Below are 26,175 nucleotides of genomic sequence, written 5' to 3'. Positions count from 1 at the left end.
ACTGGTGCTTCTGCTGCATTTGCTATCATCAAAGAGCTCCTAAATAGAGCTCAGGCTTAAGAGAGAACCTCAACCACCTTGTCTTATATCCAGCATTTATTCCGTTTCTATGGCTCTAAAGTATATGACATTGACCTACAGTATATGTCTCATGTCTGCATGGAACACTTTCTTCTCTTTGCCCTCTTTAAGATCGTAAGTCTGAGATTTGAGATAATTCAGAGCATACATAATGGAATAGTCTAATTTGTGAGTCAAGTGGTTAAATGATGTATACAGAGACTGGACAGTGAAACAGAGTAACTGGACACATCAGAGGTGATAACAAGGCAGTGGTGGAGCCATCTTATCTACGTCTCAAGGGGATGGAGGGGCCATGTGACCTCTGAGCCCCTTTCCTGTGGGATCTGGTAGCAGAGGGTAAAGAAGTCGAGACAGGGTGACCTCTGCTTACCTCTCTGTTGTCAGCCACAATGATCAGCTCCACATACTTGGTCGTAGTCTGGGTGTGGCGTTTATGCTGCAAGGGGTGAGTGAAAGGGAGTGGACAGGGAATAGGTGGGTGTAAAGGAGAAAAGATATGGGGGAAAGGTGGTGGAGAAAGTGACAAGGAGGCAACATAAAGCAGTAAATGGGAGAGGGAATAGAGGTTGTAAAAATGATAAACCAAGAGATGGAGAGATGAGGAGGAGGAGGACGACGAGAGAGAGAAGAAGAAGGACATTAGGAGGACACACTTAAACGCAGCTTTCTGAAAAGGGCAGCCTAAATTTAGCAGGTAGCCACTCAATATGGCGTTTCAACTGAACTACGCTCTACACAAAAGGCAGCAGAAATGAGAATCAGCACAAAGCAATCAGCTACACTTCATGTCTGACCCAATTACAGCATCTAAGATCACACGTACCTACAATAACACCTAACCAGCTTTTTAACTTTATATAAATAAATCACTGTTTTTGTTTGCAGTACACAGTATAAAACATTTGCATGCTCTGCTTTTCTTTCCAAAATTCAAAGAGTATGTGATATTCTAAGTATTGATTTATGTGACAACTTCCCAGTGACTCTACCAGCACACGTATACAGTGGAGTATGGGTTAGTGAGGGTATGTCCAAAATCAAATAGAAGCAAACTGGTTCACACTTAAAACTAAGAGTTTTCAAATCATATTTGTTTTCTATTTATCACAGTCCAGCCTCTTTTGAACAGGTAGGAAGTCTATGTGGCACAAAGACTTGGAAACCTAGAAGATGTGTATCACATGTCAAATGAAAAACAATCATACAAATAATAGAAACAACAGCCATGCTAGCAGCTCTGTGAGGCTGTACTTAGGCACAGCAGTGCATGAGCTAAATGCTAACATGTTCACAATGGCAATGCTAATATGCTAATGCTAAGCAAGTATACTATTTTTCATGATTAGCATCTTAGTTTAGCATGTTAGCATGTGAACATTTGTTACTTAGCACTAAACACAAAGTACAGCTGAGGCTGATTGGAATGCCATTAGTTTTGCAATTTCGCAAATTAAGATTTTGACCTGATGATGGCGCTAGAAGTCATTGGATCATCAAATATTCACCCTCTGGGGACCATGAATCTCTGAACAACATTTCATGGCAGTCCCTCTAGAAGTTAATATTTCAGATACCAAAAAGGGTAGACTGGCTGACATTGCCATCTCAAGAACTATGGTGCTAGCATGGCTAAAAATAACATGACTAAAAAAGTGAATAAATAACACAAAAAAAATTGTTAAAAAATGATATACAATAAAATATTCATTTGAAAATGTAACAACTGCCACACAGTTGTCGTGCTGTGTGTGGGCAGCAACCCACTTTCACCGCATGACGAGCTAAGGTCTGTCTCACCTGTGCATGCACACATAACGCACAAAAGTTTAGTCCTTCCCCTCACACACGCACATGCAGATCCTATACTATCCTGCTGGCTAAGTGTTCTGCCTTCACACTATGGCCCTCTTTCAACCTGAGCCTCTTTATCCTTGCTGGCCTGGCAGCCTGGATCCTCTCTGCTCTTATCTGCCTCCTCCATAGATAAGCCAGGATGAGCAAACGCGCTCTAAATGCACCCTATGGTGATAACCAAGTCTCTAGGAGGTCACTGGAGAGGAGACACACACATGAACAATCAACTCAGTGAAGAGCATCCCTGTTCTTGAAAAGATGACTCCCATGAGTTAGAGCTATAGGTGTGAATTTACAACATATTTTACAACACATTTTTTATTGTCTTTATAAAACTGCAACTACCACTGGAAATGTAAAATATTGGTTTCTGCATCCAATTCAGTAGATGCGTATAAAATAAATCTTGAAATACTTCACGTAAATGGCAAACAAGAACAAAACATAACATACCATACCATATTTCCATCTTGTGACAATAGAGATTTGCAGGAACTCATGTTGTTGATGTGCAGTTCTTGTCATCTCTCTGCCATCATCTCTCTCTACCACATCTGACTCTCATCATCCAGGGGGCACTCTGCCAACACGCCTCTTTATCTTTAGGCCCTCAAGCAGGACACATCGTAGCTTATCAAAGCAGCAGCAGCACACCTCATCGCCCCTGTGTAACATGCTGAGGTGAGCTTGCTTGGATGCCACCAAGTACAGCAAATCAGACTTTATATGCTCACTTTCTGGTGTACCTTCTCTTTGCCACTAACAAGATCTCTTTCTCCTCTGGTTACAAGTGACAATTTCTGAAAATATCCTTCACTATCTCATCTTTTTTAATCACCCGTCGGGATTACTATGTTTGACCACCTCCCTTATAAACCTCATCTATCTTCACTTAGTAGAGATGTTTTGCCTTCTAACTCTGATATCTCTTGCTGTATTAGGAGGGGTAGGGATGTAGTATTTAAACAACTGAAAGGGGATATTGTGATCAGATAAAAAATATTAAAGTACATGGGAGAAAAAAAACACGTATTCAGGAGAATCAAATGATATTTTTTCACAATGGTATAAATCATCAATATAGATCCTTTCTTGCCTTCTTTTGTTTTTTTATTCCTTCTGTGTTTCTGTCAGTCAGGAACTTCAGGATCTTCACTTGTGCTGAATCTTTGCAGCCCTCTTAACACTAAAGACAATGCTTACCATTGAAGCCAACACTATAATCATCAACAGGAATCAAACAGTACAGTAAAACATCAGAAAAACCCTGTTACTGCATGAATAAATAAAAATGAACAATGTGAAAGGACGGGATGTTTTAGCCAGCACAACCATATGTTTGGCCTGCTCCCCGAAAACACACCCAATCTCAATATATCCTCAATGAAATTATTAAACAATTGCACAAATAAAAACCAGTTTAAAAAAATGGAAAGTCCCTCACATTTATGCTGCATCACAATTATGATATGTGTGCCTACCCTCCCTTTGGGTCCTTGAACATCTGTTTCATCTTTTACACACTATCTCTGTGTCGCTTTGTATTGACCTGATAAATCAGCTGTGTTCGTCCACTCCTGCCATCCTTCAGCAGTCAGATAGAGATCAGTGGAGTCTGTGTTTTCCACTTATCAGCACTCATCTTTAAAGCCTTATTCCCTCTGAGGATAGAGACTCCCTGTGACCAGGGCCCTTATGATTTATCCCTTTGCTCAGTGGTGTAGTAAAGGACTGAGTGTAGGGTGTCGGACAGGGTGGGGTTTTGAAAAAGCAATGTGTTTAATTCTGGATGGATGGGTCCTGCTGAAGGCATGATGTACACGCCTGAAGTCTGATCTCGCTTTCAGAGCAAATGTTGCCACTTAAACAGCCAATGTACTTTCCACAGGCGTTTATCAACCCCTGCTCTACATACACTCCAGATCACTAATAGACACCATTAGATCACATGGAAGGAATGAGTGAATAATTCAACAAGAAGTAGCTTCTCAAATACATAGCAGGCCACTTACTAATATCTACATTGCAAATGATCTTTGTAAAGAGAGTTAAGGTAAGCAATGTTTTATATTCCGTGAAGTCTGAATCCAAATACAGACTACAATAAGAAACATCAAGTGAGACATGTTTTACTTTGTTGGGTTGATAAAGAAATTCTGTCTTCACATCCTTTTCAGAGCACAGTATGATTAAAACACCAACTCAAACATCTGAGTGTCAAACACAAAGAAAAGCAGAGACAAAGGGCACAATTTGTTTCAAATGCAAGAAATCTAGGGAAGCTTAAGGTGCTCTTGAGTCTTTAAAAAAAAAAAAAAAGTCTGAGCAAGGAAGTTGAAATTGATTGATTGATTATACCTGTTCACTATATAGACATATATAGAGATATTGGACTCTCCAACTAACCTAACCTGCATGTCTTTGGACTGTGGGAGGAAAGCTGCACAGGCACAGGAAAACCATACAAGCCCCACACAAAAACACTCCAGCCAGCCGGCCTGTGGATTAAAACTTGCTGTGAGGCGACACTGGCAGCACCATGCCACCCCATACCTTATCACAATATCAAAATGTTAAGAAGACTAAGAGTCTACCGCCATGCTAGCTGCTCTATGAGGCTGTACTTTGGCACAGTAGTGCTTTGAGTTTAATGCTAATTTCAGCATGCTAACATGATCAGTATGACAATGCTAACATCAAATCATCAACATCAGTCCCATCAATAGATAAAACTATGAAGAATGATCATAAAAAAGGTTTATTGATTGATTTCAAGGGTTTAGAGTTAGAGGGTTTATTGATTTACTTCCAGTGTCTATAGTGAAACAGGTTTGATTAATTTGACCTGTTGAAGACCTAGTGAGGTCAGAAGTTGCTTAACTACAGTAAAGGCTTTTAAAATACCTTTTCTCTTTGTTATACCTAAGAAGTGTCTGAAGAAACTTTCTTCTGGAGGGGCAATTTTTGGCGATCTGTTAAAACAAGAAAGACAGGGGGCGCCCTAGAGGTTAAGGTGCCGTCCATGAGCCGCAACTTCCTCAGCTCCGGCAGGGACGTTTGTTGCATGTCATTCCCCATCTTTCCCACCCCTTGTTTCCTGTTATCTCTCTACTCTCAACCTAGTAATGAAAGACTAAAATACTTTTTAAAAGAAAGACAGAGAAGAAGTAAGAAACCTTGAAGATCAAATCACACCATCAGTATAGACAGTTTACTTGTAGGTGGAGATAAAATGTTTAATAACAGTTTACAGTTTGACAGTTTAATAATCCTTACCCTTGTACTGAAAGCCCTGAATGGACCGCTGTCTGCATATTCAGTGGGATAGGATATGTTGAAATCATGGCCACAGGTGCCAGGAGCAAAATTGAGGTGTTCAGCTGTGTAGATCCAGTGAGTCCCATCAGAGTGATCAGCAGATGGTTCCAGTACATAGGATTTGCCTTCAAGAGATATGAAACCCCTGCAGAGAGAGGAAGAAGTGCATGGAAAAAACTCTCAGAGATTAGACAAGATGCCATGTCATATTCTATTTATTTTTTCCAGAATTCAAATAGTGTACTTGCACTGAAATATTTTAGATATGCAGCAAATGAAGAAACTAGAAAGTTAAACTTGTTTTGGCTGAAATAATAATGATCCTGACTTAAGTGTGACATCCTAACATAACCAGAAAAGATGATACATCATTAGTGATGAGTGCGCTCATCAGTCAATATAATGCTGTGTCATAATAGTGGCTACTACTTGAATTAGCACTTGATGATCAAGTGGTAGACATTCTGCTTAAAGAGTAGTAGTATCCCTTAGTTTTTCCATTGATGTGGCCATTGTTTCCTCTTAACTTTTCTCATGTTTTAACAGTGGCCTCTGTGATTTAAAGTGACATCCTCATGCAGTGAGTCTGGATAGACTGTGAGATTCTCACAAACCTTGCACAATATTCACAACCACATGAACTCATACTAAACCCCCAAAAGCCTGAGCATTGCCAACCCAAACCAAGATCAATTTGTCTCAGTGCGCTAGCAATATGTAGCTCTCTGTCAAAAAAGTTTGTTGTGCAGACAGGTTGCAGAATAACTGAAATAAATAAATAAATATATATTAAAACCCAGGTCAACAACAAGAGCTTCACAATCAGGCGAATCACTCGGCAGAGGGTGTAGACCTTTGGCTGGTTTGTGAAAACATTCCTGATGGTTTCCAATGATATTACTGCAATCATTACTCCTGTTTGACATCTGCAAACAGAGAGTTTCCAACACTGAAACTCCTCATATGTCTAAAGCCTTACAAAATGTCAAGTTTACTGCTTTTCAACAGTATGGGCGTCATCTCATCTTAATAATGTTGCAAAATTAATTGTTTATTGAGTTCGGTTGACATGCCATTCCTCAGAGTTGTAGACTTGAGACTTATGACTTAAAAGGATAATTCCTATTTATTACAACCTGTGTCTGATTTTCGTAGTTTTGGTGACCATTTTAATGGTTTTGATTGTGCTCACCAAAATAATTGATCAGAGAGGACAAGCCAACAGTTTAGACACATTATCAGATCACTTTATTTGGAGATAAAGCCAAAAGTGAACACAAGAGATATTGGTAATAATCACTCCTTGCACAGGAAAAACTCAACTATGCACACGCAACTATGGCATGTACGGTAGGTCTTCCATGTAAGTTTGGCTGTGCTAGGAGTTTGTTCGTGAGTGCCTGCTCAGTTTGTTCAGCCCTGTGATTAACTTGCGACCTGCCTGTACCCTGCCTCTCGCCCACTCCACCCACTAGGATTGGCTCCAGCCCCCCGCCCGCCGTGACCCCAAAGGACAAGCGATAAGGATAGCTAATGGATGGATGGACTTGTGACTAGACTTGGACTTGTCTTGAATGACATGAGACTTGACTTGTCTTGAACTTGTCCCTAAAGACTTGAAAACACCTTTAGTATTGCGTTAACTGCATTAATTAATTCTCCCTACATTAGTTAATTTCTGGCTACTTCTGTAGTTTATCACAAAAAGGCATTAGACCAGTGGTACTGTCATGACAAAAATGAAAGAATGAGTGTCTGATACACTTACTTAACACCAGCACAGGTACTGAGGCTGACGTCCGAGTTGACATGACCCTCCACCTCACCGTGGTAGTAGCAGTTTGCCTGAGGGAGCACAAACAAAAGGACAGTATTCAAAATTCAAGACCGGAAGAATGGGACTGGTGTGAAACAAAACAGGTTTAAGCACAGTTCAACAACACCAATCCCAGCTGATAACTGTGAAATATGAGCAAATTAACTCTGGGGGAAAAAGTCTTTTGCAGGGTTAGCAGGAGCCATTCCCACTCATCACCACAGGCTAATGATGGCTGAAACCTGTGCGGAGTTACACATTACCCAGCACAAGTTTTGCTTGCTGCTGCGTTCCCAGGTACCCGCTTTCATGGACCACCTGTCAAGCTGCAGCACGGAGTAAAGAAAGTGAATTAAGCCCATGATTATTGAACCACGTCTGGCAGCCCTTCTGCTACAGTTAGACGGCCTCGCTCAGGTGAGATATGACCAACGGCCCTTTCTGCCACCCTGTTCTGGAAAACAAGGAAATGTGAATTTTCCACCCCTCTTTGACTAACTCTAAATATAGAGTGCAGGCAGTAAATTTCAATGTCTGGCCTCCTTCAAGGTGGCTAACCCCTAAAGACTGCTGATTTTGCATGTTTAGCACCTAAATGGGTTTCTGGTGTTAAAAGGATATCCTTGCATCCCAGTACTTCTGCAATAAAACAGATAATCCAATTAATATTTTCTTCACTTCTGACATGAGCTAGGTAAAACAGCATTGGTAAATAGAGTCTTTCAGTCTTACCCCACAAATAAAGTTGGGGTCCAACAGCATTTTCTAAAACCTGGATCTAGTATTGAATCTAAATCTGAATCCCCACCAAATGAATTTAGGTTTAGTTTTCAGTAATTTAGAGTAACAAGTTATAAATAATTTAATATTTAAAGCTGCACCAATTAATATTTTTATGTTAACAATGGATGAAATGACTATATGTAATGTGAAAGGGGCCGTTTATAGTGATGAAACCAGAGAGAATTATTACTCAACTTTGTGTGTTTTAGCATTGTTCACTTCACTTTTTAGTTTTACATCCATAGCAGCAGCAATACAGCAGCTGTTTTCAGCAAAAAGGCTAGTGACTAGCTGGTGAGCCTTTAGCAGCAGAACAAACAGTCCAAAAAAGAGCTAAAAGAAGGGTGATTAATGGACTTACATTCATTGGATTGCCAGAAACATGACTCCAAAGGAATGCTAATTGCCAATTCTGCTGGATGTGTAATTAGGCAATTGTTTGCTAATGCATTTGCCACAATGACTTTATACATTGATAATATGTCAGTGTTCTTTTTAAAGGTTGTTCTGCTGTTAGACATATTACTGTTTTGTTAGACATATTACATCTTTATTTAGTTATATAAATACCTGAATGTTTTATTCTTTGCTGTTTGCTAATGAGAGCGTAGATAAAAGATTTGACAAGAGATTTGTTTATACATTCAAGAATTTTGCTAACCTTGAACCAGGTCTGGAAACCCTGTCTCCAAAAACAATTATGTTTGGACAGGGGGAAATGGTACCAGTAAACATAATCCACACATCACTTATGTTTCTTCCAAAATGCAAAAAACAGTTTTGTGGCATATGAACATAATTTTTTTGGAGACATGGATAAAAACAAACAAACATGGATTTAGCTATTGGAACTCAACCCTACCACAGAAAAAACAATATCTTATTCAGATGACATTCAAGAAGTGGACCCAAAGCCTTGAAAGCCTCCGCCTGTCTGGCCACTTTCCATATCTCTACCTAGAGGTATACTGAAAAAGAACTATCCATTATAGCGAGGTAAAAAGGTGCAAAGAAAGGGCAGCCCATTACATGAAATATGAAATTTTAGTGTTACGGGGAGAAGCAGGGCTGGATTTAGTGCACTGAGTTAATGCTACCACCTCATGTTTCTTTGATGAGATCATGAGTGTGATGCATCAATATAAAAGATATGAATAGACTTTGTTTCTAAAGTTTCTGCAGAAAGAAATGAGAAAGGAAAGTGTTTACGCCTTCATATCTGGAATAAGGCGGATTAATAACTAATACTCAGATTATTGTGGGAGGCAACCCCAGGTGTGAACAATACATTGTTTATCATAACTATGCATTCATTATTCCAAGTTAAAATATCCATGCTAGTGATTCATATTCCCAGTAGATGGCTTTTGTTACAGCACATGGCACTCATTTATTGTATTGTATGCGGATTTAGATTTAGTAAGAAAGGGAGAGGACGTAAAACAGACAGAGGGAACCAAGGGAGGCTTGATTCACACTGAAGTCACTCCCAGCAGTACCTTGCCTGTGACACACAACTGAACCCTCTAGATCCCTTGCCCAGATCACTATATCAGTCTCCTCCCTGCCGGCAGGACAAATAAATTAACTACAGATCAGTCTCAAAAGATCTGGACGTTTCCAGTAAAAAGACCCTCCCATGAAGAGCTGTGGTCATGAGAGAGGAATGAGAGGAGGGATGGAGGTTGAAAGATCTGTTAGTTTCCAAGCTGGTAAGACACTGAGCAGGTAGATACAGGTTACTAGCAGTAGCCCTTTGGTCCATCCATTCAGTCTTTAATCCACCCACCCATCTAGTGCAAAGTTTATTTGTCAATTAATCAACTAGGTGCTTAACAGAAAAGTCATTTGATGCAAACATGAGGCAAAAATGCCACACATTTATTGGTTCGAGCTGCTCAAATGTGAAGATTTGCTGCTGAATATTCTAGGCTGTTGATCGAACAAAACAAGCAATATGATTGCATCATCTTGGGCTCTGGGAAATTGTGATTGGGATTTTTCATTATTCTCAAACATTTTATAGACTTAATGATTAATAAATCTCAATAATGGAAACAACTGTTAGTTGCATTCCTACACCCATTTATCCACCCATTTAAACATCCACTCATGCCATGTGCTAGCTATCTAAGTTGTGGACTCTCAGAATCTACCCTGAGCTGACCCTCTGCAATGCCTTCATTGTCTTTATGCTTTGGAATGGCCGCAATTCTGGTGAGCTGGCCGAGCCCAGCCAGTGATGGTCCAGCTCTGATCTCACAGCAGTCTACAGTGGAAAATCCTGTTCATTTTACTGTGTGGGTTGGACATTATTGAATTATATTAATCTCCTCTTTTGTGAATTTCAGCATATGTAGGCCAGGCATTTTGTACATAGACCTCACAGGCTGTCGATTATTATGCTTTCTGGGTATCTGAACAAAAATTAGACGTTTAATTGCTTTACAAACTGCAGATGATCAAATAGCTGAAATCAAGCAAGCAGGTGGAAGCTTTGAGGCGTAGAAACTGTTCCACGTGGTCCAGCAACATCATACTCATTCATTACAGTATTTTGTACATGTACTTTCCTAACAGTATTGCTGTTTCTGAACCTCAAAATAAATATCCTTCAATAGAAGGATTTTTATGGATCCATGGAAGATGTTTTCAAGGACCCATTGTATTTGAAAGCAGAACATATTTTGCTGGGGAAAATCCAACTGAGCTTAATGAAGATGAGAAATATTTATCACAAAACTGAAGCAAATTACAAAAAATTTGAAGAACACCACATCCCAAACTTGAATGGTTGGGAAAAAATACAATTTAGGGAGTATAATTTATGACTATAAACTCAAACTGCAAAAACAAGGAAACATATGCAAATTATTTAATAAAAATGCTGACACTACACTCTGTTGGAGCTGTGGTCAAAAACTATGTACTTCTCTATGTCAACATCTGCCTTGATTTGGAGTCAGAGTTAGTGACAAACTTAACAGATGTTTTAAATAAAAGTGCAATCTCAATTTAACAAGTACAAGGCTCAAAAATGTAATGATAGGTGCTGAATATTTCACAGTAGTTGTGACTTCTGAAGTGCACTTGTTGTTGTTGTTGATTAATTCAATATTTTCTTGCAGACCCACATAAACAATTTTTTGGGATGGTTTGAAGTTTATACATTATGAAAGACTTGAGCTGTTCCCTAAAACTGAGTCTGTTCTCTGACCACCTTTTATTTCATCAAATATGAATCTGCTGGCAGGGAACAAAAATGGGCCCACTCACTTACAGACTTCTTTATGCGCAAGCCTAATTCCAGGTGGTTTAAAAGTGGGTCTAACTGCAACATCAATTTTTCTTTACTTCTTCACTGACCCTAATAGGAGCACAATGAAGCAGAAGCCGACAAGAAAAAAAGAGTTCCACAAAGGGCCAACACTCATAAGAGCTGCTGGGTGGGTGATAAAGAAAACATCACAGATTCAAGATCATAAGTTTATTATGTCAGCCTTAATAAAAAAAAAACCCAGAAAAAAATCAGAAAAAAAAAGGTTGTTTAAAACATACCATGAAGTTGTGAGAGCCTGTGACCGCACTGCCATCTTCCAGGTAATGGGTTTCTGTATAGTTACTTGCAAACAGCCCCCTAGAAAGGACAAACAAAAGACAACAAATACTCAGAAGTGACCTGATGGGGCTTCATCCTAAAAAAAAAGAAAAGAAAAATCAATAAAATAAAAAAAAAATCAATCACAATGTCTTAAGCCAACACTGCCAGACTTGCATGGAAGATAAACAGTCTGATGTGATTTAAAACTTAACCCTGCTTTAGGGGAGCTTAAATTGCATTGAGCAGCTGTGGGCTTCAAGGAAGAAAATGGATAAAAAAAAAAAGGCTGCTGTGACGTTTTCTATTAAACCACTTTCACACCACATGCATTCACCATGAAGAAGCATTCACTATCAATCCATAACTCATTCCATGTGATACAGTAGAACAGTAATTATCTTACACATTGCAGACAATAGCAAGCCTTGAGCAGATGGACATATATAATCCGATAAAAATGGGAATGGGGAGATTATGTTGACAGGAAAACAGTCAAGAAATCATTTTTAGTTACAGACGGGAATCAATAACACTATAAAGTGACTCTCTGAGGTTACAGAGTGATCCATTTACAGTTTATATCTAGAAAGCACAATAAATCAGCACGGCAAATCTCTGCTGCAGGCAAACAGAAGGATTTTGCATTGCTCTCTCTTTCTTCCTACTTCTGTAAGAATTGATGAAAGAGCAGACTAAATTCAGGGTTCACTACCATGTAGGGCTGGGAAGATTACTGCAATCTTGGTAATATGGCACCTTCTTCCATTTTTTCTCTAATTTTGACCAACTCACTTGTCGCCATTACAGCAATCTCAGTTTTATTATCACTGCTTCGCAATTTGCAAGCTTTTCACTAGCCAACCACTGAAAGACTTTTACTGTAAAGCAACAGCTCCCTGTAGTCTTAGTCAACATGATGTTATTAAGTGCTTACTCCTGGGTGTGTAAAAATATGTCTCCTGTATATAAAGATATGGACCTTTAATAATTTTTTTGTCAGTAAAGTTTTAAATATTGCAGGGAGGAATGGTAAAACAAGAAACAGCTACAGTGAGGTCCAACATGTCAGTAACACCATCACCAAGGTAAATGATACTTTTTACTGTGCTGTTCCTGATTTTTGGAAAACAATCGTGCTGTACCCACATCATTAACTATGGAACTAATCAACCATGTGGTCCACATATGAGAGATACATGATATGAAAATGCGTTGCTAAATTGTCATGGTAAATGAACTGTACTTGTATAGTGCCTTTCTAGTCTTCCGACCACTCAAAGCGCTTCACACACTACATATCACATTCACCCCATTCACACACATTCATACACTGATGGCAGAACTGCTCATCAGTACAAAGTAACTAATTAATCATTCACACAGCGAAGGCACAATTTGCAATTTGGGCTTCCGTGTCTTGCCCAAGGACACTTCGGATTGAACCTCCAACCTTCCGATTGGTGGACGACCCGCTCTAAAACTAAGCCACAGCTGCGCCTCTGTGTTGGTGTTGTCATGGAGATGGTTTAGTTGTTACGGGACCGGAGACAACAAGTAAGTTGGACCTTGTGGTAAGTATTTCTCTCTCAAGCTGCTGTTTCCATGGTCAAGAATGAACCTTCAAGCTCTACCGGTATTTTGTCCCCAAAGGAAATGCATTTTCGGCTGTCTCACTCACAATTGTCAACTCCTTCAACAACAAATTGCTAAATACGCTACTTTGTTATGTTTTGGAAAAACTATGACGGTTCACACTGAACATAAAGATGGATGGCATAGATGTGGATTATGCTACAAAATTTTAGTTTGTACATTTTGATGGGGGGGGGATGAGTACACCACATGACTGCTGGATTGTGCCATCCTGTCACTGCAATGACAAATTCTTTACCATCACAGCCCTACTACGATAATGGCTGCCCTTCTTGTCACCTACAGAGGTTACTGAGCACTGCTCCTTTCTCTGGCAGAAGGAAGGACACTCAGCAGGGGGGCAAGAAGATCAACAGCAGAGACAGATCAACAAATGAGCTGAGATCAAAAAAAGCTATGGGTTGATTAGCACAGCATGAGCACATGTATGAGCACGTGTATTTGTATTCATGATTTGTACAAGCGAGGATATGAGTTATGGACACATAAAGGCACAGACACTGTATACTGTACTGTATGTTATACTGTACGTACAGCGAGTGCATGTACAGTATTACACTACAGGACACCGGCAGATGGTTGGCTGGTGCTAATCCACAGCAGAGGAACAAACCTCAGCAGGCAGCTGGATTCTCTTACTGACCTCACCACTGACAACCCAGCTGGGAGTGTCAGATGTAACAACCCAGGGAGGGGGGTTATTTTGTTTGGGAGCTGTCAGCATGAGACACAATGCTTCCCCACCCTCTACTCCTCTGCATAGCCAAAGAGCTGGTAATAATCATTGGATCAAAGCGAGGCCAAAGAGTAGAGAGAGCCAAATAAAATGATGTGTTTCTTCAGTCTTAATTAGGTCTGCGCTCTCAGTCGGACACACAACCTCAACATCTGCCCACAACAGACGATCCAGTGTGGTGAGTGTGTGTGTGTATGTATGTGTGTCTGCCTCACTGCTTGTCTGTAACACTGGTATAAAAGAACATATTGCAGACACCCATGTGTCATCCATATGTTACATTTTTTTGTGACTTTCAATGAATGAGCATGGCGGGGTTTAGTGTCTTGTTCAGGGAATCTGAGAGAGGACACACAGTTGTTGCAAGAATGAAACCGATTAACTTTCAGTCACTGTAGGGTATCTGATCAAATCTTAATGGATTACAGCAAAGATATTAGCTAATGTCCCCAGTCTGTTTAACAGCAAGAACACATTTCCTGCTTTCGAGGTAGCCCTTGGTTTCTATTCATTTTCAGTTGACTCTCTCAAATGTTGGTTGAATGCACCAGGAAGGAGAGTTTTCAAAACACACCCTGCTCACAAATGCATTTAGACATAGATTTATTCCATTTAATGTATTTTTGACCAAATGAAGACAACTAAGCACTTTCACATCACTTGCACACTAGCCGTTTAGTTCAAATCCAAGATTAGTTCACTTACAAATTGGGCAATACGAATGCTTTTTCCAAACCCGAGTTAAAACCAATTAACCATACCTTAGTCCAGCTGAATGAGGTGGGCTGAGATTGGTTCCAGGCAAATTGCAGTATAGGCTGTCCATGCATATATCATGATAATATCATTATTGGCATTTGTTATGCACTCCCCCCTTGTGTTTTTCTACCTCTTTTCTCCTCACTTCTCTCTCTCAGGTGTTTCTGATCCTGATTAGTGGCTGCCCCCATACTTAAGGGAGGCTTGTGGAAAGGGAAGGCTCTCTCTCAGACCAAGCAGCCATCTGATTGTACTAGTTGTTTTTTCTGTTGCTCTTTGTTTTGGAGTTTTTATTTCCTTTGAGGCTGGAGGTCTGGTAGTCCAATTTTCGTGACTTTATTTCATAGTTTAGTTATACACTGTTTTGTTAGGTTGGAGAACTCTGGGTCCTATGGTTCATTGTGTGGCTGGCCCAGACTTCCTCTATTCTTTTGTTCTTTTTGGCCAGGCCTCCATACTCCTATAGTTTTGCTTATTTCATGGCATTATTTGTAAAAAACTTATTTTGCTTTACAAACTAATCCTTGGGCATGGCGTCCTCTTCATATGTTGCTGGTCACAAGGTTGACCCAAATGTTTTTCTTTGTTGTGGCCGTAACAGCATTCTTGCATTGTCAGCGATGGTAGAGGAAGAGAATGGAACTTTAATTATTTGCTACTTGTACTTGTAAGTGTATACCAATTTCCTGCATACTATGAAGCAGTAGAAGTGCCAATAATAAGACTGAGAGGCCAGTGGTGGCAAAACAGATGACTGGTCTAGTCACAGATGGACCACTACCATTCTTTGGTTGGTAACCTATATGGCTACCTTAGCAGTCCACTGGAATTGTAACTGACTTGGCTTGACACTAGCATTCCTAGGCTGCTAACTCACATGGTTCATAGCTTAAGAGCATATGTCATAATGGGTGCCAAGATAAGATTGTTTCCTGGCAATGGCGGTTAACCATTGTGCAGAGTGACGAAAGCATTATGCAAATGGTCGCAGTAGAAGGATGAACAGAGAGAGGGAATTTTAGTAATAATAAGGCTTGCCATTTTGGAAGATATCCACTTTATTTGTTTAACTTTGACGGCTGACACCCCTTAAACTTCTGATAAAGGTCTGATACAAAATGAGGACTGTGGATTTTGTCCCCCATCACTTACATTGAAGTGCATTAGAAATGGTCAGTATGAACAGAAGAAGGGATAATTGCAGCAAGCACAGCCTGTTCCAATGTTGTTAGGGGCAACTGACTATTGTTTTAAGACAGACTTGAAAATTGTGAATCTATACTTTAATAGACTAGAACATAATAAACCAGTTGCAATCTGCACTACACACATGCAAGAAAACATACAGAGGAACACTGTACAGGAGTATCATTTGCATCACTGAGTCAACAAAGTGCAGAAACCCAAAACCTTCCAATGCACCCAGCCAACAACACTTGTGGGTTCATCTCATCGCAGCCGATGAACCACCAGCCAACTACATCATGTGTCTAATTCCACAAGCCACCCGCTCCGCATAGCAGCAGCAGCTCACTGTTTATCAATCAGTGGGAAGTTAATGAGGCATAGAGCAAAGGAGAGGATGGGGATGGGGGTCACGTCCCCTATTTAAAATGCATTACCCACGGGACAAACCTCCAGCAGGGCTCCATCTGACAGACAGGGAGTTGGCATCGGAGAGAGGCACCACAAATCAACGAGAAGATGCCACGTTCCGGCTGTTAATGTCACAGAACCTGTCCTGAGTGTAGGCAGCCTGACACCACAACCACAAAAAAACTGCAAGTGTGACACAACAGGAGGTTAATTTTGCTGAGATTTGTGCTACTGCTGCATGAACTTGTCTTGAAACTCTGACAGATAACTATTTGTTAACTTCTCTGCATCTGTTAAGACAGGTACAATACCCATAATTACAGTTGTTTACATCTTGTCACGCTGTCTCCAGGCTGAAAAAGACTAAATAACTTTTTGAAAGAAAATATATTAGATTGGGGAAAGAGTCAGATTTGCCTGTCAGTAGATTTGACAACACAGACAGAAAGACAATGAAGTCACTTCAAGATAATCCTGAATGCCATCTACTAAATGCCACTTCTGTTCTTCCTGCATTAAATTATCATATTTTTTTCTGCTGTATCTCTGTTCAACATTGTCAGCCTCTTCTGGCTGTCTTTGATTAAGGAAATACACCACGATTTATGCAATGTATTATCTAAATGGAATATAGTCACATACAGAAATAAATCACGGCAAACCATTCAAACACATTCCCTGTCAATGTTCTAATTGAAAAAATACGACCACGTTAAACTCAGAAAATTAATCTCTTTGGTGATTTATCAACGAATTCCATCATTATTTTACATGTGGTCTTCATTGTTAGTGTTTGCTCTGCTCTTATGCGTGTAAAGTAAATGTTGTGGTGTATGAGATATATTAATTGCAACAGGCTTGATGAATTGGCGTTAGTGCCTAATCCATCATCAGCAAAAGGGAGGTCTCATTTGTAGGTGAGTGCTGCATATGACCTAGAAAGAAAAGTCCTGAATGTCAAACATTCCACCTGGCAATCATGTTGGAGAAAGAATGTTTTTCAGCTTTTATATGCTAATGTAACATTGGTTTTCTATTTATTATGACACACAATTGTACATGTAGTCTTGTATTGAAAACGTGCAATGTAATTATGGCAATAACAGAACACAGAAGCATACAGACATACCGAGAGCTGAGCCGAAGTCATCCACAGGCCATAATAAACACATTCTCAGTAGGGGAGAGACTGCTTGGGACACTTTTGATCAAATCAACAAATCAACAAAACACGGAAATGATTATGTGACAAGGCCAAGAGGAGAAAGAGAAACTTTATTGTGAGAAATAAAGTGTTCCCTACAAAACTGTTGTTAGGTGGCTTTAAGACGGAGTCAGAAGCGTGGGCAAAATTACACAATAGTTGAGTCAAAGCCATGCTGTGGGCAGCATAGATCTGTTCTATTTGGCAGAATTTAAAATAATGTATTTTTTAGTAGTCACAAATGGGTTTTTGACTTGCTCTCCAGGACTCTCTCTCTTCTCTTGATAAGGTATCCAAACAGGCTGTAAGTATAATTGAGCAAAGAAAATGTTAGCACTTACACATTCTGTGACAATAATGGAAGCACTTCAAAAAGTACATTAATTTCCTGTTTTTGGAGTACATGAAGTGAATATCCTTAATTGACTTGCTATGACCAGTACATTGACACTATAGCCTTCATTACCATTGTTGGAATACAAGCTGGATCAATGTGCAGTGATTTCCCAGTCACACGCTCCGATATGTCTCATTAAACTCAGACAACCTAATCAGTAACTTCTGGACAAATCCTAGAGTTAACTATGATAAATGAGAAGCTAGGCATTAGGCCTCTGGAGAGCAAGTAGCTCTCTAGCACTTGTAAGCCCTGCTCTGTAACAGAAAGTTATTTAGAACAGATGTAAATATAAACATTTAGAGCAGATGAAATCATCATCAAAGAAATACGTTTCTCATAAAACCTAATCTAGGAGCTCCAATTAGTACATTACATTTCAATGGAGAGACTCGCGAGGCAATGTGGTAGTAATAATGTCCCTTCGCTTTTATGTGGCAAGTGGCAAGAACCCAGTTTCGTGTGGAAAAAGTGGGATCATGTGTATGAAAACCTACAAAAGTGCAAACCCTCCAAGCCAAAAAACCTTGTCTCAGTGTTAGTAACATTTTTTTTCCAGGAGCAAGGAAGAGGGCCAGTCTTCCTGGCTGTGATCTGTCTGACATCAGGCAGTGTTGCAGGCCAGTGCCAAGTAGAGCAGAGAAGCAGAATTCCCCCTGCTTACCCCGAGCTCAATGCAACTCCCAGTCTTCACGTAGCATGTCATGAACAGAGCCATTAGAGCATGCCAGCCAATGATTTCTGCTGTAGGAGGTGGGAGGAAGTGGGAAAAATAGCAAAATAAAAAGTCAAGGCAGATGGTTTTGACTTTATTTATATAAACTGCCATGTTCAGAAGAGAGCTAGCATGCAGCTCGGTGACGCCCTTAGTTCTAAGAACAGCAGCAAATACACAAAAAATGTTGTTTTTGGCTTGTGTCAAGAAAGCCAATCATATTGAAAGTGCAAATATGAAAGCTTCTCATAGTTATTTTACACCAAGAAAGCAGGTTGGGCTTTGTCCTGGTTTCACCTTATCATAACAGCCTCATTATGATTCTTTACACCTGTGTGGCATCCCAGGCTGGTTAATTGGTCAGCGAGATGGTCAAACAGAATAGCCATTAGTAGCAGTGGCATGCAATTATTGTAGTGGCTGTCACCTAGAGATGTATTTGGTTAAGCCCAGGCATGCCCCGTGAAATCAATAAAGTGTCATCTCTGTGCAATGTCTGTGTGATTGATGACTCCACAGGATCCCAATTACAGAGACGGGATGATGAATACCACCCCAACAATGGATAAGATAATTGGAATTAGGACAGAAATGCAACACTAATCTTTGATAAAGTGCGAAGATAATGATGCAGACTATACTGATACACAAGTCTGTTAGTTACTATTAAAAAAATTGATTATATATAGTTAAATATTTAAATGTTTCAATTTCTGAAAGTACAAAAAGTACACCCGAGATGGTCCACTAACCAAAAGGTCTGCTGCCCTGTATTTTGAAATAAAATAGACTTGTATATCATACAGTATGAAGCCAGCCATCCTTACATTTGGATCTTGTTCACTACAACAACGCAGCTAATAAGGCTGCGTATGTACATCAAGTAAGACAGTGTGATCAGTGGACCAAGAAAGAGAGAAAGCCCAGAGAGGAATCAGAGATGAGCTGATAGCAACCTCACATCTCCAAGAATCATCTTGTGTGGATCCAAAGTCTGTCCTCATCATTGGTCATTTGTTAAAACGCTTAGAAAGACCTATGTTTATGCTTTCCCATCAAGTGAGCTCTTAAGCTTTGTTTATACTCATGCGAGACGCCGTGGCGCGGGCCTCCGCAGAGCTGCAAGCATGCACAGAGGTGTTGATGCTCAACACGCTGTCCATTGCAGTATTCTCCAACAAGCCAGAGGGCATACAAACAAAATATCCTGTGAATAAGCAAGAAGTCAACAAGTGTTACTGGAAGAATGTCATTATCCAACATGGCGATCCCTCATACTTTTCTACACTTTCCTACAAAATGACTTATCTTTTGCCAGTGTGTTGGCGATCTCTCGCCATGAACTGAGAGTCATTTGGCTGTCCCTGTGGTCTCTCAAAAAAGGGTGGTAGATGTGTTTGTAGAGGCGAACCTGCTCAGCCAGCTTTGGCGTCCATGTTGAAATGAAAAGCGCACTGCACGCCCTGGGCGCCTAGTTACAAAAATTCAGAGGTGTACGAACAAGCTCCGCGACAGCTTGCGACCCGAAGCGGAAGGCGCAATGACATCACTTTTTGGCCCGTGGACCCTTGCGCCAGGGACACTGCATCGACCATAAACCAGGCTTTACGGTTGCAAGAGTACTCTCTAAGTAGAAAAGGTGGAAGTGGTGTAAAACTGTTATACCACCACAAAAGCTCTTAGGGCAGAATGGATGGTGGATGATAACCATGACCGCAATCTTAACCAAGCAGTTTCAGTTGCCTTAACATAATGATGTTTCAGCCATAGTGGGAGAAGACCAGGAAATGCTCATGATTTTTTTCTGGAATGGTCACATGGGTAATTTTTGGAAGGCATGGACAAACGTGTCATTAAGGTATGAGGACTTGATTTCTTTCTGCTGTCCCTCAGCACAATTGCATCCTGTGTCATGTTAAGCACACATGCTGCTGCCTCACCATATTAAGGCAACATTTTGTCTATTGCTGCACCACAGTTCAGTGCGGAGTGACACATAGTCCAACCATTCCAGTCTGACAAGCACAATGAAAACTTGGCAAAATAAGAAAAAACTTCTCACTGGTTGTCTGGTTTTATGAGTTATCTCTACATGTGGGCATAATGTAAGAGTTACAAAAGCATAACTACAAACAGGATAACAGGAAAAGTGCAACTTTGAGTTTTTACATATAACTGTCTGCCTGATGTCACTTGTCGACATGTAACATCAAGTCACATCTGGCTCTCATGTGTTCCCTCTGACACCACAGTGTTTGTCAGTGTTTGAGAACAATCACCCTGCTAATCATCACCTGCTCACTCATGGTTTACAACAGGGCAAGCCTTTCTTATTTCTTCTAAGAAGACATTAATAGTCATTTTATTGCTTATGATATCACATTCCCCAAAGGCAAGGGAAAAGTACTCACATGTGACTAATAAAAGGCAGTTGATCGGCACAGTGTGAATTCAAATGCTCCACTTCAGGTCAAGTGGAATATGAAGCTTAAATATGCCTTGTGCTTACAATTAAACAAGTGACAACAATTAAATATAAATTGTAGGAAAACAAATAAAAACAGAAAAATCTTGGCAGTTTGTCCCAGGTAAATATTCTTTGTTTCCTTTTTTTTTTGTGGCATGAGCCAGTGACATTGTTATCTGAAACAAATTATGGTGGGTGCCAAAGCAGCAGTCTCTCAAATCGCCTTTGTTGCTGTGGATCACTGGAGGGGAGATCCTTCATTCTGCTTTCTACTCCTATCTGCCTCCAGGGCTTCTGTTCCTCTGTGGCAGAGAGTGTGCCTCTGCTCTGCCTCTTCATCTCCCTCAGTACGAGCTCTGGTTGTGTGTCTGTGTGTGGGGGTGTGGGATAGACGGAAAGAGAGAGTGTTTCCTTGCTTGTGTGCAGAAATCACTGCATGTGCTGGTAACTCAGCGTGATTTATGCACATCTGTGTGGGAGAATGTGTGTGTGCTTGTACACATGCAGGTATCGCTGCATGTGCTGTTTCCACAGCAGGCTCATGGCTTATAGATCATGCAACACATTCTTTTCTTTCAACACTATCAGTAAACCACAACACTCCCTGCCTGATTTCCTAAACTACTTATTCAACCCTGCATCCTGCATTGGAAATCAGGAAGGCATTATAGAACTGTAATGCTTTCCTGAAGTATTTTGCAAACTCTGAAACTAAATTTGAAAGGGCCGGTTAACCCAAATTACAGTGAACAATTTTCACCGGAACTACTTTCCACCAAAAAATAGTCCCTATAAAATCTGTTGACAGTGAGGTCTGTGAGTAATAAGGACAGTTTCTGGAAAGAGATGCTAGCTTTAATTATTTTTTTCTCCTTACAATATTGTGGGCACCACAAACCTTCATTGCATTGGAGTGGAGGCAGAAATCTCAGAGACAGATATCTCATTTTGATATTCATGTCTACTAGCCTGTAGCAAAATCAGGCAATATTGAAAGCCTGCAGATGGAAATTGACTAGATTTCATTCATATTCCTCTCTGTGGATACATTCCAAGTGGAAACAATAAGCTTTATGTGCAGCCTCAAAACAATTAATTTCACCACATCTTCTCTGTCTGTTTTCTACAGCATTTTTTTGCTTTCTTTGTTATTTTTTTAGATCATTATGTGGGTTAAGGCTGAGAATGGGAGGAGGAACCGAGGAGGGGTGAATGCAAAGTCATTTTCAGGACGGGTCATGTTAATACAACAGCTTTGAGCTTTCACATTAATTCAAATGGTTTGCAAAAAACTGGCCCAAGGCCCAAAGCTCATCCATCTATATTCATTGCAACCTCGTGCTTGAACTAATGAGCAACTAGGGAACTTCAAACAATCAAGCCTATCATTCTTTTCACAAGGTAAATGCACATACAAAAAACAGCATTTCAATTAATTAAATCTGTCTGTACTTGTAAGCCCTCCCCCTTTTTTCCTGCCCTTCTCCCCCATCTTGCACGCCCTCAGGGAAATCAAACAATTAAGGACTGAATACAAATTACTCTCCCTCCCCTCATGTCTTTCACCTCTCTGATTGTGTCAATGAGGGAGATGCCCTCCCTCTTTCTAGTAAAAGTCTTATTTTGATGTAGGTGGGTTTGGTTATGTATCCTGACCCTGTGTTCTTTTAGGAGATGATTCACAGGAGAATTAGGCTACAGTTAGAGTTGGAGGAGACAGAACAAAAACAACAAAATTATTTAAAAAGAAATTAACTTTAGTGTAATGTGCAAGGCCAGAATCCTCATGCATTTGCAACAGGTGTGGTTTGTACTAAGACAAGGAATTAAATGTCCAATTAATTAGGCAATACATTATGTTTTCCAACCTATAAGCATTCATAAATCTCTATCAGCTTTCATTAAAACGGATTTTTGCAGTGAGTGTTGACAAAAGATTCTGTTATGTCACGCTTCTTTAAATCAGCTCTTGACATCATTTCACCCTGTTTCTAAAGTCAGTGATTGATTTCCCAATAATGCACTACTAGCTCATCGATCATCTGTGGTCCATTGATCTCTGGAAGTAATATAGCTCCTGTTGTTTAGCTGGTCCAGGACATGGAACATTATTGGCTTTCTCTAAGAGATTGTTTGTAAACATCACATAATACGTCAGAGCGTGCAGATGGAGCACACAGCTTGGGCTTGTTCATTTTTACAGCATTGATGACCCATCGAGCATAAAGAAAAGGTGTTTGTGGTTGATTTGTATCCACATACAGAACATCCATTTGTTAATTTTCATCAGTATTTTGAACAAAATCAATTGCGAGACCAGGACCAGGATTGTAGAAATTCTGAGGTCATGAGTCATGCACAATGCCCCCAAACTCCTTCAGAACATTTTGACCTGACACAAAAACGAAGAGCCTCTAAATATTTTTTATTATTTGCATTTTTCATATTTTAACCATTCAGTTACCTATTCACTTGTATTTTGTATGTATTTTATACCCCAACATCTGAATGATGTTTCTAAGCCTTCTCTTCACAACACTCTACTGGGGAAATACTGAATGAATTATTTACTTATTAATTTATTGGCTAATTTTAATATAGTGAGTCTAAAAATACTGGAATCAGCCAATCAAATACCACCATGAGACATTTGTAATTGTAGAATGTTAAAGAAATAGTTTACATTTTGGTTAATACGCTTATTTGGTTTCTTGCCATGGGTGAGATGAGATGACCACTCTCATATCTGTATGTAGCATAAAGACTGGAAACAGTCCGCCTAACAGCACCTCTAAAGACCACTAATTAACACGTTATATCTCATTTGTATAATCAAAAACTAAAGAGTAAAAATACCAATTTGTGATTTAATGGGGAATTATGTGTGGGACTATTTCTTAGCTGGGTGCAGTGACATCCTGGAGTCTTCACTGGTTGCCTGGAAAACTCAAGGTGACGACTCCAGACTGCTGGCTCCAGCTTCATATTGAACCGGCAAATACAGTATGAGTGGTGTTGATCTTTTTATCTAACATCAATAAAGCGAATAAATGTATTTCCCAAATATGGAACTATTCCTTTAACTCCCTCCATATTGCTAAAACCCCCAACTTTGCAAAAAAATAGGACATGTCCTCAGTGTCCTCAATGGTAGCTATGTTCCTGCATCAAACAACTGGATCTACTCCTGCCAACTAAATATATGCCTTGTTGTTTTTCAAGGACAACCTATAGCTTTTCTATTCAGCTCATGTGTCAACAAATGCCGTTTCCTGCTTAACCCTCTGTGAATTTACAACCTGCCTATGACCCCTTCACTCGGAAACTGTTGATAATATTAATGCAACAGTGTCATGGACTCAGGCCTCGATTCCATGGGGTCCCTGCACCCCAAAGCAGTCCACAGCCTCTTTATCAAACCCTGGCAGCTCCTATTGTTGTTGGCAGCTCGCTTTGGTCCCCAGTGCTGGAGGGATTAGGTGAGAGTGAGTGTGGAGGAGTACGGGGGCCAACCAAAGGAGACCCTGCCGTGTCACATATCCCAACAGGGAGTTTTTAGAAGCTGCTGACGGCATGAAAATAAGTAAGGAGGGAGAGACATGAAGGCAGGCAGACAGAAGGGGAGAAGGACTGCCTTCACACTTCATCTGACAAAGCAAAAACACCAGAAACCTTCAATCCAGTCATCACACAACCTTCCCCTGCCTCCGTCTACTCCCTGTGTGTCCATCTCTCAGCACTGCGGGGCCTCAGACGCATAACCTTTATGACGAGTGGGATGGGAAACCAAAAGCATCTGCTTTCTGCATGACACAGAGATGGGGGAAGACTCCGTGCTCCAGGTCCCTGACTTTCTCTTTCCTTTTATCACTAAGCTAAATTTTGTGATGAAAGAGGCATTTGAACTTCACTCCTACACAGGTTTCCCACTGAGTCGTGTGTGGATTTGAAGTTTTAAATGAGTCAAAAGCAAGAACCCAAAAGGAAAAAATGGAGAGGTTCATCAGCAGAGATGCTACCTTTTTGGGCAAGAACTGCTGCTGGAGCTTTTTGCTGTGCTGGTCAACTGGAGCATATGCTGTTTTTGCCTTCCATCCAGCATTCATTTTCACAAGGACACTGCTCTGCGTGAGCATGTGTAGGGCAACAGAAGGGGAAAAACCCTTTTAGATCAGCTGAAAGAGACAGGCTTCCTTCAGCCCAAGTCTGACCGTCTGACTGATGACCACGCGTGGCTTCTTCGCTCAGTCAGTGACCCCACACGCAGGGAGTGCTGGTCATAGGAAGGTCAGTGGACTGTGAGAACGGAGGGAACAGGATGGAGGACAAGTAGAGCAAGCATTCCCTCCCGGCTGACATTAACTCACACTGTAACTCCGACAAATCTATTTGTCTGTCTGTCAGAGGGAGGATGGAAGCCAGGACTGTGAGCCTGGACTGCTTATCTTTATGGTCAGCAGCCACAGAGGTCGAAAACGTTGGCTGCTTTTGTTTATTCCCTTTGGCACCCAAGAGCCTTGAGAAAATGAGATTTCACTCGAATTTATGGAAATTGTTTGCTTAAATAGGTGAAAGGGAGAGATTATGAGCCAGAGAAAAAGACAGAAAGACAGACAATCTGATGGAAAGAGCACAGAAAAGGAAGATGAAGACAGAGGGCCTTGGCTAATGGATGCTCAAACTAACTTTTGTACTCCAAAATCCTCAAGAACCTCTAATGAAGCCACATTTTCTGGCAATTCATATTCAAATAATTCTTACACTGTCTTACACTTCTGCTATGGTTAACTGAGTGTAAAAACAATGTGTTATTCCTTATAGGCATGCAAGTCAAATATATAATGACAGGCTGTGTGTTTATGCTTTACTTTCATAGCTGCATTTCAGCAGTACATGAGCCACTGAAGGTAGTGATTTTATTTTGCTTCCTTATTTCCCCCATGTCTACATTGGTCAAAACTCCAGCAACACCCGTAGTATATAGAACAACTTTATTGTTAAACCAACACATTTCGACTTGTGGCCTTCATCAGGGTCATCATGAAACACATTACAAACAACATTTAAATAGGGTAGGTATGAAGCAGAAAAAAATTCAACAAGGTAAAATGTCAACACTATGACATTATTGCAGGCATTTTTGGAAGCCGGGGGAAGACAGCATTTTTTACAGGTTCCCAGTCTCCAAGTTT

The 26,175-nt window shown here is 40.3% G+C and overlaps 1 protein-coding gene across 3 annotated transcripts in view; it reads right to left on the bottom strand.

The window, feature by feature from the left end:
- LOC122867507 (disintegrin and metalloproteinase domain-containing protein 12-like) overlaps positions 1 to 26,175 on the bottom strand; it is a 75,999-nt gene that overhangs the window by 28,053 nt on the left and 21,771 nt on the right. For 2 of the 3 annotated variants that reach the window (XR_006375939.1, XM_044178378.1), the window contains exons 4-7: positions 11,414 to 11,492; positions 7,025 to 7,101; positions 5,215 to 5,401; positions 455 to 520 (exon numbers count right to left, since the gene is read on the bottom strand). Coding sequence is in view for 2 of the 3 variants with exons in the window: in XM_044178378.1 (XP_044034313.1) it covers positions 455 to 520; positions 5,215 to 5,401; positions 7,025 to 7,101; positions 11,414 to 11,492 (409 nt within the window). In the remaining variant the exon portion in view is untranslated. Of the gene's footprint in view, positions 1 to 454; positions 521 to 5,214; positions 5,402 to 7,024; positions 7,102 to 11,413; positions 11,493 to 14,606; positions 14,753 to 26,175 lie in introns of those variants that run through there. The other variant, XM_044178379.1, reaches the window with a different exon arrangement.

Source organism: Siniperca chuatsi, linkage group LG20 (genome assembly GCF_020085105.1).
Source record: "Siniperca chuatsi isolate FFG_IHB_CAS linkage group LG20, ASM2008510v1, whole genome shotgun sequence".
Lineage (NCBI taxonomy): Eukaryota > Metazoa > Chordata > Actinopteri > Centrarchiformes > Sinipercidae > Siniperca > Siniperca chuatsi.
The sequence above is the reverse complement of the archived record's forward strand: the minus strand, read 5'-3'. Positions and strand labels throughout refer to the sequence as shown.